The sequence below is a fragment of the Eptatretus burgeri genome, chromosome 7 (genome assembly GCF_056783735.1).
Source record: "Eptatretus burgeri isolate ZD-2024b chromosome 7, Ebu_testis_v1, whole genome shotgun sequence".
Lineage (NCBI taxonomy): Eukaryota > Metazoa > Chordata > Myxini > Myxiniformes > Myxinidae > Eptatretus > Eptatretus burgeri.
The window spans coordinates 63,192,470-63,208,475 of NC_140967.1; the positions used below are offsets into that span (position 1 = coordinate 63,192,470).

Here is a 16,006-nt window from a genome sequence, read left to right on the forward strand (position 1 = left end):
GAAGGCTGTGCTCATGAAGTGTACAAGTCCCTCTGAGCACTGCCGCTTTCAACAACTCCTTACAGCCGAGGATTTAGGACATCGAAGACCCACACAACTAATCTAATCGGTACACTTTAAGGAATAAATTTGTCTATGATTGCCTCCATTTTATCCCTAAAGAAGCACGATGCTTCTTTGCAGTTGAACTCTGCCAGCTCCTCGTCCCATTTTACCTCCATAACTTTCTGGTTCATGTCTGGGATCGTTTTCCACTGTGCACCAACTGAACTCTGCACTAATGTAGCAATGTTTGCTACTTTCAAGTGGGGCTAGGGTTTAGCTCACAAGCTCCTGCCCTTGGTGGTTTCGGCAATATGCTGATAAAAACAATTGTCCTGCAGTGTCTCAACAAATTGATATGCTGGGTGCTGTGGTATCGTTCCTGGTAGCATGCTTCCCAGTCAATACCCAGAAAATTTAAATCTCCAGCTATTACAATATGAGACTCCTGTCTATTAACTACCATCGAAAAAAGTTCATCAAGTGCTTCATTATTCTGGATACTACTGGATGGTCTGCGGTACCTACATCCAATTAGCAGTTTCTCCTTATCGTGAAGCAACACAGAGCACCAAAGGGATTCTTAAAAAATTGTTTCCATTTCCACTCGAAGAACAGGCAATGAGGTTTTTGTATACATCGCAACTCCTCTGATATTCCTCTGGGTATCAGATTCCAAGTTGGTGAAAATGCTGTATCCTGATACAGACAAGGATGTAGTGGTTGTCGTCGTAGGGCGAGACTTGGGTGTAGTCTCGGTTATCACAACCACATCTGGTTTCAATCTTCTCATTAACATTTCCAGTTCTTCCATCTTGTTTGGTAATGAATCTGCATTTGTATCCAACAGTTTCAAGTCCAACTTATGCTCACTCCTTGCATTATAATTTCCATACTTATTGCTCTCCCGATTACCTGTATCCTTATCCAGTCATTGCTCATCATTATCTCCCCCTGTTCCTGCTTCATCTTTTCCAAGGTCAACCTCATTTATGCATACCATAAGATTCCCATGGATCCAGAAGACATCCTGAAGATAGCAATTACCATGCCTTTGGGCCCGTTCAAATTACTTTGGATGCAGTTTGGCCGAAGCAATTTTATCGAACAGGTGCTCCAGGGATTACACCATGTCTATATCTATAGGTATCCTAATCACCAATGCAACTGCAGGAAAATATCAGGAACACCTCCGTCTCCTCCTCATCCCCTTTGCATGACTTCAGCATCGTCTTCAATCCCACAAAGTGCATATTTGGTGCTCGGGAGTTGAATTTCCTTGGCCAGTTAACCTTCAAAGAGAAGATGCAGATTATTTGGAATTTCCCATTACCGTCGTTTCAACACAAACTGCAAACGTTTTTGGGCCTTGTCAACTTTTACCATCAATTTATTCCAAACACACCCATAATACTGCAGCCACTGAATGAGTTGCTTGCAACTGGAACGCACCCGAAAGTGCTCCGATGACCGGAGCCAACCTTGTCAGCCTTCCACACCACCAAAGCCACACTGCCAATGCCTCACTCCTGATTCATCCAAAGCCAGATGCACCAACATGCCCAATGCTAGACGCATCTGAGGTCATGGCCTTTCACCATTTCATCGATGCCGAACTGGCATCCACTGACCTTTAAACCGCTGAAACCAACAGAGCGTAAGTACAGCTCCTTCAATTAGGAATTACTTGCTGTATACCTCACCATCAAGCACTTCCACCACTTCTTACTGGCGAGACAATTCTCTGTCCTGACTGACCACAAACCTAAATTTCACTCCATCCACCAATTTGGACTCCCACTCCTCGCAGATCAAAGGAATTGTGAACTCTTTCATACATCGAGGCATTGGCGTTGTCTTCTACCAACACACTGGCCATCAATTTTAATGCAATTGTAGCAGCGTAATGGGAAGACAGAGCTTCACCGTCTACAGTCTGCAACGAGTTTGCTTACATTTCGCTTTTTACCACATACATCGATGGGACAGTCACGCCCTTTCGTTCCTATGGAATTCTGTCATACGGTATGACACTTTCTCACTTGAGCATCCGGGTATTCGAGCAACCCATCGACTCATCACCACATGCTATGTCTGACTACACATCAACGCCAATGTGTTCCATTGGGCCAAGCAATGTCAACACTCCAACGTCAGTGACGCACCACTCGGTAGGTTTTTAACAGCAGATAGGCGTTTTGACAGGGTCCATGGCAATTTTGTCGGTCCCTAACCTCCTTCAAACGGGCACCGCTATTTACTGACTTGTGTTGACCGTTTTCCCCATTGGCCGGAGGATACACTGATAGCTGAAATCCGTTTGTTTTTTTGGTTGAAAACTGCTCTTAAAAATGTGACCAAGAGCATTTCAGACACAGTGCTTTTATGAAATCCCCTGATCAATGAACCAAGCAAAGACAGCATTACACTGTATTACGTGGATTACGACTACACTGCCTGAAATGCGCTTCGAGAGATCAACCACTGCTTGTTCATGAAAATGAGCTTCGACTGCCTGACTTACGAACCACATCCTCTGAATCCGTCCATCACTTTTTGAGATATCCTGCTCAAAAACAGACAGACGGGTGAAAACACAACCTCTATCGACCTTCGGTGGCAGACTTAAAAGTATCCAATACTGAATGCAGTTTTCCATAAAACGGACATAAAAGGAGTTTGTAACAATGGTTTATTTCAATGACTATATTCCGATGATTCCTGTACATTATAGTAGCATTATGCAGCCATTGCTAGAACAAACAAAGCCAACAATGATCGACACAACCTTGAATAAAAATACAAAAAGATGTCCAAGTTTGACTTAGTGTGTTGCCATGCAAGCTTGTGGTGTGCTGCCTCTTTTCAGGTACGAGGGCATCGTCAAAACGGTTTTTTGAGATGTGTGTAAAAGGGCAAAAGGTAATCAAGTTGGGAATACAGTGAGTGAAATGGCTTTGCAAAGAAAGATATAAGCTGCATGGCTGCTGAGAAACCGTGACAAGCCAAAAGAGACCCTCCTCCAAACAAAAATCGCTTGTGTGAGTGGATAAGCCAAACTGAGGTGGTCTTGGTGGAGTTGACGGGTGTGTAATTGAGGGGAAAAGGATTGGACAGTTGGAAATTCGGGGACATTCCCAAACATTCTCAGCTTGAGCATGGGAGTCAAAGATGGCAAAACAATTAAAGTGATTAAAAGGCTAAATGGAAACCATGCAATGGCACAAAACAACCGAAGCAAGAGAAATGAAAATCTACAACTAACTGCTTTATTACGACTTTCTGCCACTTTTTCACGAGTCGGGGCGTTGCGCCAAAGGCAGATCTTGTACAACAAGTGTCTTGTCCCGATCTTTGTTCTCTGAATCGAAGGGAGGAGCCGTGTTGGATCTCAGATACCGTCACACGACCAAAGTCGATTAGAAGTGGTATCAGTGAATCCACAAAAACTAGTATAACTGGCACCATAAAAATAAAAACAGAAGAACAGTGTAATAAAAACAAGCTTGAGAAACTAAAGCCTGAGTAAATGGTGGAAAGTACAGTAAAATATAATTGTAAAGTAGCAACGACAATTAAGTAAGTCATTTAAAGAAAGAGGATTGCATAAATTTCAAACATGACGAATCTCCACGCTCCTTTAAACAGTTGGTTTGAACAAGTGTTTCACTTTTTACAAGGCAGACCAAACAAAACATTTTGCATTCTTGAGCTTTCGGCCTGTTGGTGGTCGTATGATGTTGAAGGATGATTACCGCAACTTGCGTGAGTTGGGGGCACTCGTGGGCAGCAGGATTGATCGTTTATCAGTGCTCGAATGATGCATACTTTTGCTAACAAGCACAGCTGCTTTCACTTGCAGTCCGCTCGTTGGGTTTCTCCAGCGTGATGTCGATCACTGGAGGAAACGAGTCAAGGAAGTTGCTAGCGGCTTTCGAAAATGCATTGGTGCGAGTGATGAGAAAATCCAGATGGTTGATTCAAAGAACAAATTTCACAATCGATACCATAATAAAGCAGGAGTGTCTGTCTGTCTCTCTGTCCCCAAACTACTCCCTCAGTTTCAGGACTAGTCCCACCAAACTGTGGATAACAATTTGGGGTCCCAGCAAGTGTCCTAAGATGGGTGGGAGGTTTCAGAAATTTCTCAATACAGTTATGATTTCAAGTTTCCACCCGTACAAAACTGGTCTCTATCTCTCTAAACTCATTCACAGGTCCGGCATTTGCAGTTTAACCATTTATCGCATATATGCCTGGTGTTGGCTTAATGATTAGGGTGGTGGGCTCGGGCTCCGAGGATCCTGAGTTCAAATCCCACTCAGCTGTTGAATTAAAACCAAGTGGGGTTGACTCTGCCTGTCGTCCTTCCGAGGTCGGCAAAATGAGTGTCAGCATGCTGGTATACTGTGTCAGAGTGGCGACTCATCCAGGATTCTGCCCAATAGCCAAGGAGACTGCTTAAGCAGCAACCAACGCTCTGCACAGAGTATGGTCCCAATGTATGGATGGATTTACCACATGGAGAAACAATTGATGGTTCAGTAATCTCTCAATACGATTGAAATTTTGCGTTTCCACCTGTACGATGCCAATATTTCTCCAAAAGATAGAGGAAAGACGAGGAATCCAGTCGATCAAAGAGTTTTGCAATGAATTAATTTTTTTGCATGTCTGCACATTGGGAGGTTCAGCATTCGCCATTTTCACATCGTCTATGTCCGCCATTTCCACATCGTCTTTATCGGCCATATAGACTTTTCCCGTCAACATCACACCACGTTCGCTTGAGACTTGCTATTTTTCTGTAATAACCCATTTCCTTCATCATACCACATAAGAGCCAATCCCCCTTCCCTAGCCAACACCATCATCATCATCATTCAAGGTACATTAATTTTACACAGGACTACTCCCACAGTTTTGGGGCCAGCCCCACCAAATTTACACACACACACGCCTGATGGGGGTACCCGATGGCAGAGCGTGGGGGGAGGGTGGGACAAGATGGCAGAGTGGGGGGGGGGAGAGTGATAAGATGGCAGATTGGGGAGGGAGGGTTATAAGATGGCAGAGTGGGGGGGGTGATAAGATGGCAGAGTGGGGAGGGGGAGGCCACCAGAGAGCAGAGTGAGGGGGGTGGGGGAGGTCACCAGAAGGAAGAGTGAGGGGGGTGGGGAGGTCACCAGAAGGAAGAGTGAGGGGGGATGGGGGAGGTCACCAGAAGGAAGAGTGAGGGGGGGTGGGGGAGGTCACCAGAAGGAAGAGTGAGGGGGGTGGGGGAGGTCACCAGAAGGAAGAGTGAGGGGGGGATGGGGGAGGTCACCAGAAGGAAGAGTGAGGGGGGATGGGGGAGGTCACCAGAAGGAAGAGTGAGGGGGGATGGGGGAGGTCACCATAAGGAAGAGTGAGGGGGGTGGGGGAGGTCACCAGAAGGAAGAGTGAGGGGGGGTGGAGGAAGTCACCAGAAGGAAGTGGAGGGGGGGGTGTCACATTTGTGTTCTATTAAACCTATGAAGTGTCCATGCCACCCCATGTCAGAAGTCGGCTGACTTACTGATCCTCCCAGAATAAAGGATTGAAAATCCATGAGCCACTGTATATTTCCCCTCTTTAGTGGGGTTCTCCAGGGCCTAATTTAGCAATAGTGACAAAATCCCAAACAACACCAACAAAAAAAGTTAAGTGAAAGACCCAGCATTAAATGTGCAACACAACTACTAAATTGCCAAGTTGGCAAAACCAATTCCAAAAAGATACTGTCTTCTCTGCTTTTTTCTGGTGATGCTTCCATACCTGGCAAAGCCGCAGCAACGCGGCGAAACAGCTGCAAAGACAAAGGTGACAATGAGGAAGTACACAACGAGCAACTTGAAAAAACACTTTATCATGGTGGTTTAGTTTGCCAGGCAGAGAGATAACCCACGTGATGAGAATAATTCAGAACTCTGCAATAAACTTAACCAACTGGAATAAAAAAAAAAATCATGAAAGGTGGCAATGAAGTGGAAGTAGCGGAGAGACAAGTAAGGAAATAAAATGGGGGATGGGTTTGGAATTAGGGGAGCGCATTTAGGCTAATAGCGTTAGTTTAGAAGTTTTGAATGAGCATTATTGTAATACAAGTTTAATGAACTCCAATGCAAAGCACAATAATGAAGATGGACCGCGATAGTCTTTAAAGGCAGAGCAAGCCGGGGGTTAGTACTGAGGCGAGTGCAGCCAGACCACATGGCGCTGCTACCTGCTTCACATTATAGCCGGTCTTTGCACTTGTTTCAATGAACATGACGTTCAATTCTCTGGCCCTCTGCTCCCCTTCCTCCATTGTGATTTGCCTGCATGATGTGGTAGGATGGTGGTGGAAGGAAGAGATGGGTATAGAGGGAGGGTGAAGGGTTCATGTGGGATTTGAAAAGGTGGGAAGTGTAGAGAGAGGAGAAAGACAAAGTGAAGAGGTAGAGAGACAAAGCAAAGCAAAGAGGCAGACAGAAAGACAAAACAGACAGAGAAAAAGCAAAGATAGACAGAAATATAGACAGACAGACAGATGATGGATTGAGAAGAGAAAGCAGAGGGGGTGGGGTTTTGGGTTGGGAAGGGGGGGGGGAGGGTGAGGACGACGGATAAATTGTTAATGAGCTTTCTATTCGGAGCCACATAAGGAATACCTGCTTCACGTTATAGCCAGCCTTAGCACTGGTCTCTATAAACATCACGTTCAACTCCTTCGCTTTCTGCTCACCCTCGTCTATAGAGACTTGCCTGGACACAGACAGTACAAAAGACTTGACGAAACCACATGATGTTGAGAATTAGAAAAGTTAAAAACAGCATGTCCCATTCGTAATCCAAACATCATCATATGCCAAACGTTTATCATGTTAGCAAACAGCACAAGTCCTGCTTATAAGCCTGTTTAATGTTGATTCAACGCCTGACACAAGCCTCGAGTCAAAACCCGCAAGGGAATACAAGATCATTACCTCCGCCACCGAAGGTGAAGTAGGTTATGTTTTCACCCCTTTCTGTCTGTCTGTTTATCTGTGTGCAGGATCTCAAAAAGTTGTGGACAGATCCAAATGAAATTTGGTGGGCAGGTTGGGTGTGTGATGAGGACGAACTGATTAGATTTTGGTGAACATCCGGATCCGGATTCGACTACTAGAATTTTTTTTTAAGTGATTCTTCACCTTTGAGAGATAGGGCCAAAAACGATATAAAGCACATCTCAAAAATGTATTGGGCCCGAGGATCAGGTATTGCATGGCGGAGGTATGCGCTCTACCGAGTGCCCTTCAGGTGTGATCTGATACTGCCATCAATAAATATTTAATCTGTTTGCAGTTGTAAAAATGAGGAATCTTTCAGTTGAAAACAATCCTGGAGCATCACATTTGAGAATGATCAGTGAATGATGAACCAAACATCTTTGGCCATTGTTCAAAAGTAGTCTTCATACACAGTACACAGTCACATGGAAAATATCAAATCTGCATTGATTGGTGTGTACAATATGGGGTTACCAAGGTGAAGGGACAAAAAAAAAAAAGGTCTTGACTGCAAATATTTTCAAAATTAAAGGTTTTCCAAAGAACCTTTATAATTTTGGAGTCATTCAAGGTTTTACAAATGAGTTCATTTAAACCAGTACGTTTCAAGCAGAGTTCAACTTTCCTAAACTCGGAGACCTCTCATCCCTTACCCACCTGGCGGCACATCGGTCTTGGGGGGATATATATGATCATTGCTATTTACATATAAATATATATTAGTTTCGGAACCGTAGTTCGGGGTTCACCACAAGGGGACTTTTCGGCTCTCCCCGACCTTCGGACCTGCAGGTTGCTGCGCTGCGGATAAGTCGTGACCCAATGGGTTGTTAAACAACTATGGACGCCGATTGCAATTGCCAAACCTGGCAGGGTCCTCATGCCTTTACAAACGCATTACCTTCCCAGTGGTTTGGTGGTGGTAATTAGGGTTCGCACCCTCAGCACACACTCGAGCATCTATTTATTACATACGGCCGAGTGAAACCGTGAGTGGTGTGCTGGCTCACAGTGTGAGCGATTGGTGGGGTATAACGTCCTGTCTGTCCATTTGCACACACTAATTTGAGCCAAGGGATGTAACGAGACAAAAACGGGCAGGATGGAAAAATGTTTACCAAATAAGAAGAGGTATGTATTTACAAGGCACATCAAACAATCATGAAGCACATACATACAGGCACATCAAAAAATAATTAATCAATCAACAAAGGCAGAGTAGAGCACATATCAACCCATAGTACTTATTTCCCCTTTAAACAGTCTTACTTGTTTACCTAAACACAGGACATGGTGCCAGCAGAATATATCCGAGGAAAAAAATAGATTGGACGCAAAGAGGATGAAGAGGTAGGACGAGGTATTTTATTGGCTTCTGACTCACCCCGGCACACGTCGATGGATGCGCGTCCCAATCCGTAATGAAAGACAACAAAATAAATGGTGGGGGGGGGATGATGAAAGCAGAGAGGAGTGAATGCAAGTGATAGCAGCATGTGCAAGAGTGAGGAAGTGTAAGTGAGCGCCGTCGGATTTTCGTTTTTGACAAAATGACGGAAAAACTTGAACAACGCCACTGCATCAAATTTTGTGTAAAGCTTGGCGATTCCCAAGTGGAAACGATCCGCAAGATTCAACAGGCCTTCGGGAATGAAGCAATGGGCACCACACAGATAAAAGAGTGGTACAACCACTTCAAAGATGGTCGCACAACAGTGGAAAGTGAAGCACGTTCTGGTAGGCCCTCAACATCCTGAAATGAGATAGTCATTGACCAAGTGAGGACCCTGCTGATGCAGGATCGTCGAATCATGATCAGAGAACTTGCAGATGAGGCGGGCGTCAGCATTGGATCCGTTCATTCCATTGTGACTGAGGATTTGGGCTTAAGGAGAATCTCAGCGAAGTTCGTGCCAAAGCTGCTCACGATCGAGCAGAAGCAACTCCGTTTGGAGATTACACAGGACATGCTGGAGACTGTGAACAGCGATCCCAACTTCTTCAACACAGTGATCACTGGCGATGAGACAACAGTGATGTCATTTTGTCAAAAACGAAAATCCGACGGTGCTCACTTACACTTCCTCACTCATCGGCGGTCTGTCGGTGACTGACAGCTTCTGCAAGGGGGAAAATATTCACGCATATGGATTAGGATCGCCTACATACGTGCACCAAACCATACCTCCCTAGCTTCATTTGTTTACGCACGAAAAATTAAGGTTGGATACTTTTTGAACACACGTCGTATATGTATGTATGTACATGTATGTATATATATATATATAATTATATATAATATATTATATAATATATTATATAATATATATAATATATATAATATATATAATATATATAATATATAATATATATAATATATATAATATTATATAATATTATATAATATATATATATATAAATATATATATATAAATATATATATATAAATATATATATATAAATATATATATATAAATATATATATATAAATATATATATATAAATATATATATATAATATATATATATATAATATATAATATATATATATATAATATATATATATATATATATCTTCTTCTTTCGGCTGCTTCCGTTAGGGGTCGCCACAGCGGATCATCCGTATGATCCGCATAGTGATTTGGCACATGTTTTATTCCGGATGCCCTTCCTGATGCAACCCTAGTCACTTCTTACGACACAGGGATATGGTACACCTATTTTAACCAGGGTATACACCGGCCCAGTACACTGGTACTCACTTTGCCGACCTCGGAAGGATGACAGGCTGAGTCAACCCCCTGGTGTATTAATTCAGTGGCCCAATGAGGCTTGAACCTCAGGACCTTTTGGATCCCAAGCCGCTGCCCTAACCACTGCGCCAACACCAGGCTCTCTATATATATATATATATATATATATATATATATATATATATATATATATATATATATATATATATATATATATATATATATATATATATATATATATATATATATATATATATATATATATATATATATATATATATATATATATATATATATATATATACATACACACGTCATTCTTGCTGCTTTCGTTTCTACTGGACCCATTGCGAGTTCTCACCTAATCCAACAAAGGGTGGTATTTATACCAGTGGGGCATGCAGGCGTGTGCACACAACACTGGGCCTTGTACAACATTCTTTCCAGCTGGGACTTGCATTCACTGACTAAACAAAAGCTTTAGTGTCAGGAACGACTGGAAAAACCATCGCAGTCTCAGACAGGATGGTAAAATTGGATGGAAATACATGCACACAAGCAAAATTAAGTAAACATGCTTGTTTACCTCGACAAACTCTCGAATTATATGTATTTGATGGCGTTTTACCTACATGGATTAAGGGTTTTACCTACATGGATATACACACACACAATTAAATGAGGCCACTTAGCCCACCATGTCTATGTCACAACTTCCATCCAACATTTTCCAAGGTGTTTTTAGCTATGGCAGCAGATTTTGTACAAAAGTAAGAAACGAACACCAACATGCTGCTGCAAAACATATTTTACATTAACATGACTGCAAGGGAGAGATGATGGATGACGTGTCGTTTTCGACTACGTCGATTGGTTCAATTGCTGATGGACACGACTGTGGGCAGTGAGACCGGCTTTGTTTGCACAAGGTCGGTCGCATACACCACAACGGAAACCAGTTTCCACTGCCTTGGATGGATCCTTCTGCCGCAGTCGCTTTTGCACAATCTCATACTCCTGAACTTTCTCAAACCTTTGCACCCCGGTGTGTACTCTTCCCCTCCACTGCGAACGATTCTTGGCAAGTTCTTCCCATGATGACTCAGGGATATCACACTTCCTCATTGTATCGGCCAAGGGAGAGATATTGCCAAATCAACTGTACATTAGTGTACTCCATAATGCAGCACCCATAATACGATTAAATGTAGAACCCGTTAAGAGACGAGCATGACACCACCAAGGTCTCGAGAAACAGCTTATTCTGGATTGTAAAACAAATGGCTGATCATAAAGCATACCAGCGACAACAGTAGCTTGACAACAGAAAATGAAAATACCTTTTATCCCCCAGATCTGTTTTGTTCCCCACAAGCATAATGATGACATCGCCACCTCGTTCTGTTCTAACATCATCAATCCACTTGGAAGTTTGCTGGAAGGAGTTAACATCTGGTAAGAAGCAGAGTGTGGGAATGAGAGAAGAAGAAACAAAGATGAGTACGGTATCCAGAACATCAGTGACAGCACGTGCATGGACCATTCTTGTATGAAGGATAACCCGTCATGCCATATTCCTGATAGAACACTGCCATCCTACAATTCATCTGTCATAATAAACAAGTTGCATGAGGTGTATAAATTTAAAAGGTTGCTATTACACTTTTGCATTGTGTTTGGCACAGGTAAAGAAAAGCAAAAAGTTGGTTTGGCAACTTGCATACTCACTCATAACACTAATTCAGTGCAATGGCAATAATGCAAAAATTAAAAATAAATGAGAGGGGTGGGGGTAGCAAAAGTCGACCAATCACTGATGACTGGCTGAACTGACTTGCAATGCCATCAAGCATAACTTTCACAGATGACAGACTTGACAAAGAATGAAAGCACTCCTGGTCTGCTGCGTCCGACACCTAGCTATGAATCTACTCAGTCATTCAAGGAGAATCAAGCACAGGGAACAGGGGAGGGGGGGGGACCAAAAAAAAAAAACTTGTGATGTTGCAATTGGCGGCAGAAAGGGGAACAATGAAGCGATGCAATGCAGAAACAAGAAAGATGAAAATCAGGAGACAAACAAAAGGAGAGGAAAAGGGAGTTACAGAGCAACACAATGGAATGCAAGGAAGAGCAAATGATGAGAATAGCAAGATTAACAGAAAGATCTGAAGAATTCCTTTAACTTGTGCTGCATTTTGATGAAACACTGAGACCGAAATATTCGAAAAGTCACGACGGTAGAGAGGCTGGTGTGCACCAGGAACCAAGACCGTACTTGTGATGTCGTATACAACCACAGCTGCAGCAGAGTCACGGATGTAACTGGGGATGAGGCTGCGAAACCGCTCCTGTCCTGCTGTATCCCAGAGCTGTAACCTGATCTGTGGGAGCATGAGTGGGTGGGCAAACATGGGGTGCCAAACGATAATGAGATGCGGTGGCCATGACAGGGTGACTGTTACAGTCTGTTTAACAAACTGGCAACAATGACCAATCATATGGAATTGTGTTGGACATGTGACAAAGTGAAATAAGAGTAGATGGGTAAAGCAAACAGTTTTGTCAACAAAGTTGGCTGAAATATTTTTTTTAAGTAATTTCACTCGTGCTAATTTCAGTAATCCTAACTCAGCAGCAAAAACTCAGTTCGGATCAAGCTCGGTAATTTTTGCAAAATTTGCCAGGTCGCAGATTGGAGACCCATGATGCCTTTCGGCTCCAACCTTTGGATATTCGATGATCCTTTTAACAGTGGCTTTGGACATTTTACACTGAAGGGAAAACTTGTAGGGAAGGCATGGCATATGACATCTCCAAAGATGTCTTTGGCTTCACATTGCAGTAACATGGTGGTAGTATGATTTTTCAGGGGACAACTGTGGGTGGAGTCAGGCCAGCTGTCCAACCAATACGTGGAAAGGAATGTTACACATGGACAGGCAGACAAATAAGCAAATATTATTATATTGGTACATTCAGATGCCTGGTGTTGGCTTAAGGGTTAGGGTGGTGGGCTTGGGATCCTAGGATCCTGAGTTCAAATCCCACTCGGTTGTTGAATTAATATCAGGTGGGGTTGATTCTGCCTGTCATCCTTCCGAGGTCGACAAAATGAGTGCCTGCTTGCTGGTATCCTGTGTCGGAGTGGCGACCTGCCCAGGATTGTGTCCAATAGCCAAGGAGTGCTTAGGCAACACCAATGCATGGATGGAAGGATACATTCAAGAAAAGGCTATTAGTTTACTGCACATTTATTTTAGATAGTACATACTTCTTTTTTTTTTAATCACACGTTTGAAACACTTTTACATCATGGTCTTGTTGAAATTAGGTTATATTTATGCATCGGGATCCTATCCCCCTATTTCCCAGAAGCCCTTAGTATCAGCATTCAGTTTCATCATTCACGGCGATCTCAGGGACGTGACCCCCGTGAATCGAGGGCTTACCGTAATTAATTTACTTGGTTGAAAAGCCAATAATTGATTGACTTGGAACAAAAAATTGGTTTGTTTAATCACAAATTTCTGTTTTAAAAGCCTCTTTCCAAGTTTGAAAAAGGATGAGCGTTAATGGTTTCTTCACACAGCGGTTCAAATGGAAACATGAATTTATTCTACCAGAGCAGGAACCCTTAAGGAGGACATGGAAGAAGCAGAAAATTCTATATAGTAATATTTCTCAAAGAAATAGAAAATATATATATATATATATATATATATATATATATATATATATATATATATATATATATATATATATATATATATATATATATATATATATATATAGTAGACTAGGCGTAAGTCGTAACCATCAGGACCGAGAAAAAAAGTGACGACTTAGAAATGTGACGACTTGCGCGTATGCGAACATTCATGATGACTGTGGGGTGAAGGATGAAGTCGCGCGTGGCCTGGACACGTATGTGTGAGAGCCGGCTATTGTACCAAAAGGAAAACACAATCCTCGGGGCATAGGTGGGGGTTCATTGGTGAGTTGGAAAGTGATCAAGCAAAGATTGAATTCATGAATCAGTTTATCAAAAGTAAAGATAATGAACAAATGTAACACAACAACTTCGCCTGCTTGTCACCATGATGGGATTGACCAACGAACCCCAGAGACTTTTCTGGCAGCATCTGCCAGAAAAGCCCAGTCTCATCGGCATTGTACACGTCCCGAGGCTGATACCTTTCCAAGATGTCTTTCAATTTGCCATCCTTCCAGTCGTGCACCACTGCCGAATCCACGCTGCCTGATTCGCCGCACTTCTTGACCTTGCCGATTCTCCACCTCACTTTGAATCTGTCTATCCAGTGCATCGGCAAGGTCTCGGCATCATCATGCCCGAGGTCCGCAGCGAATTTACGTGCCTTCAGCAGCAACATTTCACCGTCCAACTGAATATTTGGCTGAGCCTACATTTGCCGAAACCAGATGATGAGCGCGTCATCGACATCTTCAAAGGACACACATTTCACGCGTTTCACACTTACCACCGGCCTCGCAATCTTCTCCACTTGTCTAAACATCGTGCCCTTATTCAAGATATCGTTCAATGTCTGCCGTTTGATGTCCAACTTCTCAGCTGTGGCTGTTTTCTTCATCAGTGGGTTTGCCTCGGGAAAACTGGATAATGTCGTATTTTTCTTGGTAGGTTTTAGTTGTAAGCTTACGCTTGGTCGCCATTGTCCTGCCTGCAGTGCGATAAACGTGTGTACGCAGTTATAAATAGCCTATCACTGGCGGTGTACACCAATGAGCGAGCATCACGATTCCATGAAATCGGGCTTCTCATGAGGCAGAAGTTCCGTGTGACGAGTTAGGAGTGGTAATTTACTTGAGTTTCCATTAAGTGGGAATGGACAACATCTGACGACTTAGACGAAGTGACGACTTAGAGAGGGATGACCCTTTATTCAAAGGGATTTAACATGAGATAAATTCGGGACTTTTTGACGCTGCCGACTTAGGCGAAGTGACGAGTTACACGCTGCCGACTTACACCTAGTGTACTATATATATATATATATATATATATATATATATATATATATATATATATATATATATATATATATATATATATATATACACATACATACACACAAACGACCACAGCCAATCAAAGTTAACCCAGAGGAAGCTGCACCATAAGTCATGCCATGAGACTAGACAGGTAACAGTTACAGTGTCCAACAGTAACATTTTGCTTTGAAACTCACAAAGAGAAACAACATGACCATTCCATAGCACATCTGATTAATTTAATAATGCACATACAGGGTGTTTTAAAAAGATTGATACAACTTTAACTTCCTGCCATTTCTTTGTTTTTTGACCTATACCGTTTTTCTTTTCAGGGTTTGGTTGTTTTATCGTGGGCATTTGTTCCCTGGGATTTTTAGCTCCGTAGCTCAACTATGCCATTGACAGTGAAGCACAACACAAAGTGGTGTCTCTGTGATACGAGACAAAATCATGTCGAAACCCGCTGGAGGTTCTGCCGGGAATACGACCTCAGAACACACGATGAACCCACAAATTATGCCATTCAACGTATTGTGAACCATTTTGAGCACAAGGGTACAGTGCATAACCAGAGCAAGGGCCACATTGGCAGGCCAGCATCAGTAACCAAGCACCAAGCCAACATCGATGCCATGCAGGATTCTGCAGTGGACAGTACGAAGAAGTCCCACCGCCAGCACTACCAGGTGCTCGGCATCAAACCAACATCAGTCTGGCATATCCTCACTAAGGAACTGAAGGTTTTCCCATGCATCATCTATTCGGCATAAACTGAATCAAGATGACATGAGGAGGAGAATAGATATGTGCAATTGCTCAGTGACAGGATGGAGCTGTACTCAAACTGGATCAACCTGATCTGGTTCGGTGATGAAGCCCATTCCTACTTGAATGGTGGCATCAACAACCACAACAACATTTCCTGGGGGGCAGAACCATCTGAGGAGATCACCGAGAGGTACCTGAAAGGACCTGTGGTCACATGCTTCTGCACCTTCAATGCCAGATGGGGAGCTGAGAATGACAACAGCAGGATGGTGACTATCAATGGTGAGTGCTACCAGGCTGTGCTCCAGAAGTTCCATCATGATCAACCTAAAAGGTCACCCCAAACCAGCTCAGC

General features: G+C 42.9%; 2 protein-coding genes across 8 annotated transcripts in view; one reads left to right on the forward strand and one right to left on the reverse strand.

The window, feature by feature from the left end:
• The window catches only part of INPPL1 (inositol polyphosphate phosphatase like 1), a 138,870-nt gene that overhangs the window by 8,204 nt on the left and 114,660 nt on the right, over positions 1-16,006 (forward strand). The gene's annotated exons all lie outside the window — the stretch shown is intronic.
• The window catches only part of LOC147023409 (ras-related protein Rab-6A), a 32,983-nt gene continuing 19,694 nt past the window's right edge, over positions 2,718-16,006 (reverse strand). For 2 of the 4 annotated variants that reach the window (XM_085888806.1, XM_085888804.1), the window contains 5 exons: positions 12,125-12,230; positions 11,187-11,298; positions 6,287-6,380; positions 5,803-5,869; positions 2,718-3,940 (listed from right to left, as the gene is read on the reverse strand). In XM_085888806.1, coding sequence (XP_085744932.1) covers positions 3,876-3,940; positions 5,803-5,869; positions 6,287-6,380; positions 11,187-11,298; positions 12,125-12,230 — 444 coding nt within the window. In that variant the 3' untranslated portion in view covers positions 2,718-3,875. Of the gene's footprint in view, positions 3,941-5,802; positions 5,870-6,286; positions 6,381-6,713; positions 6,808-11,186; positions 11,299-12,124; positions 12,231-16,006 lie in introns of all 4 variants that reach the window. The other 2 variants (XR_015060172.1, XM_085888807.1) reach the window with 2 other exon arrangements.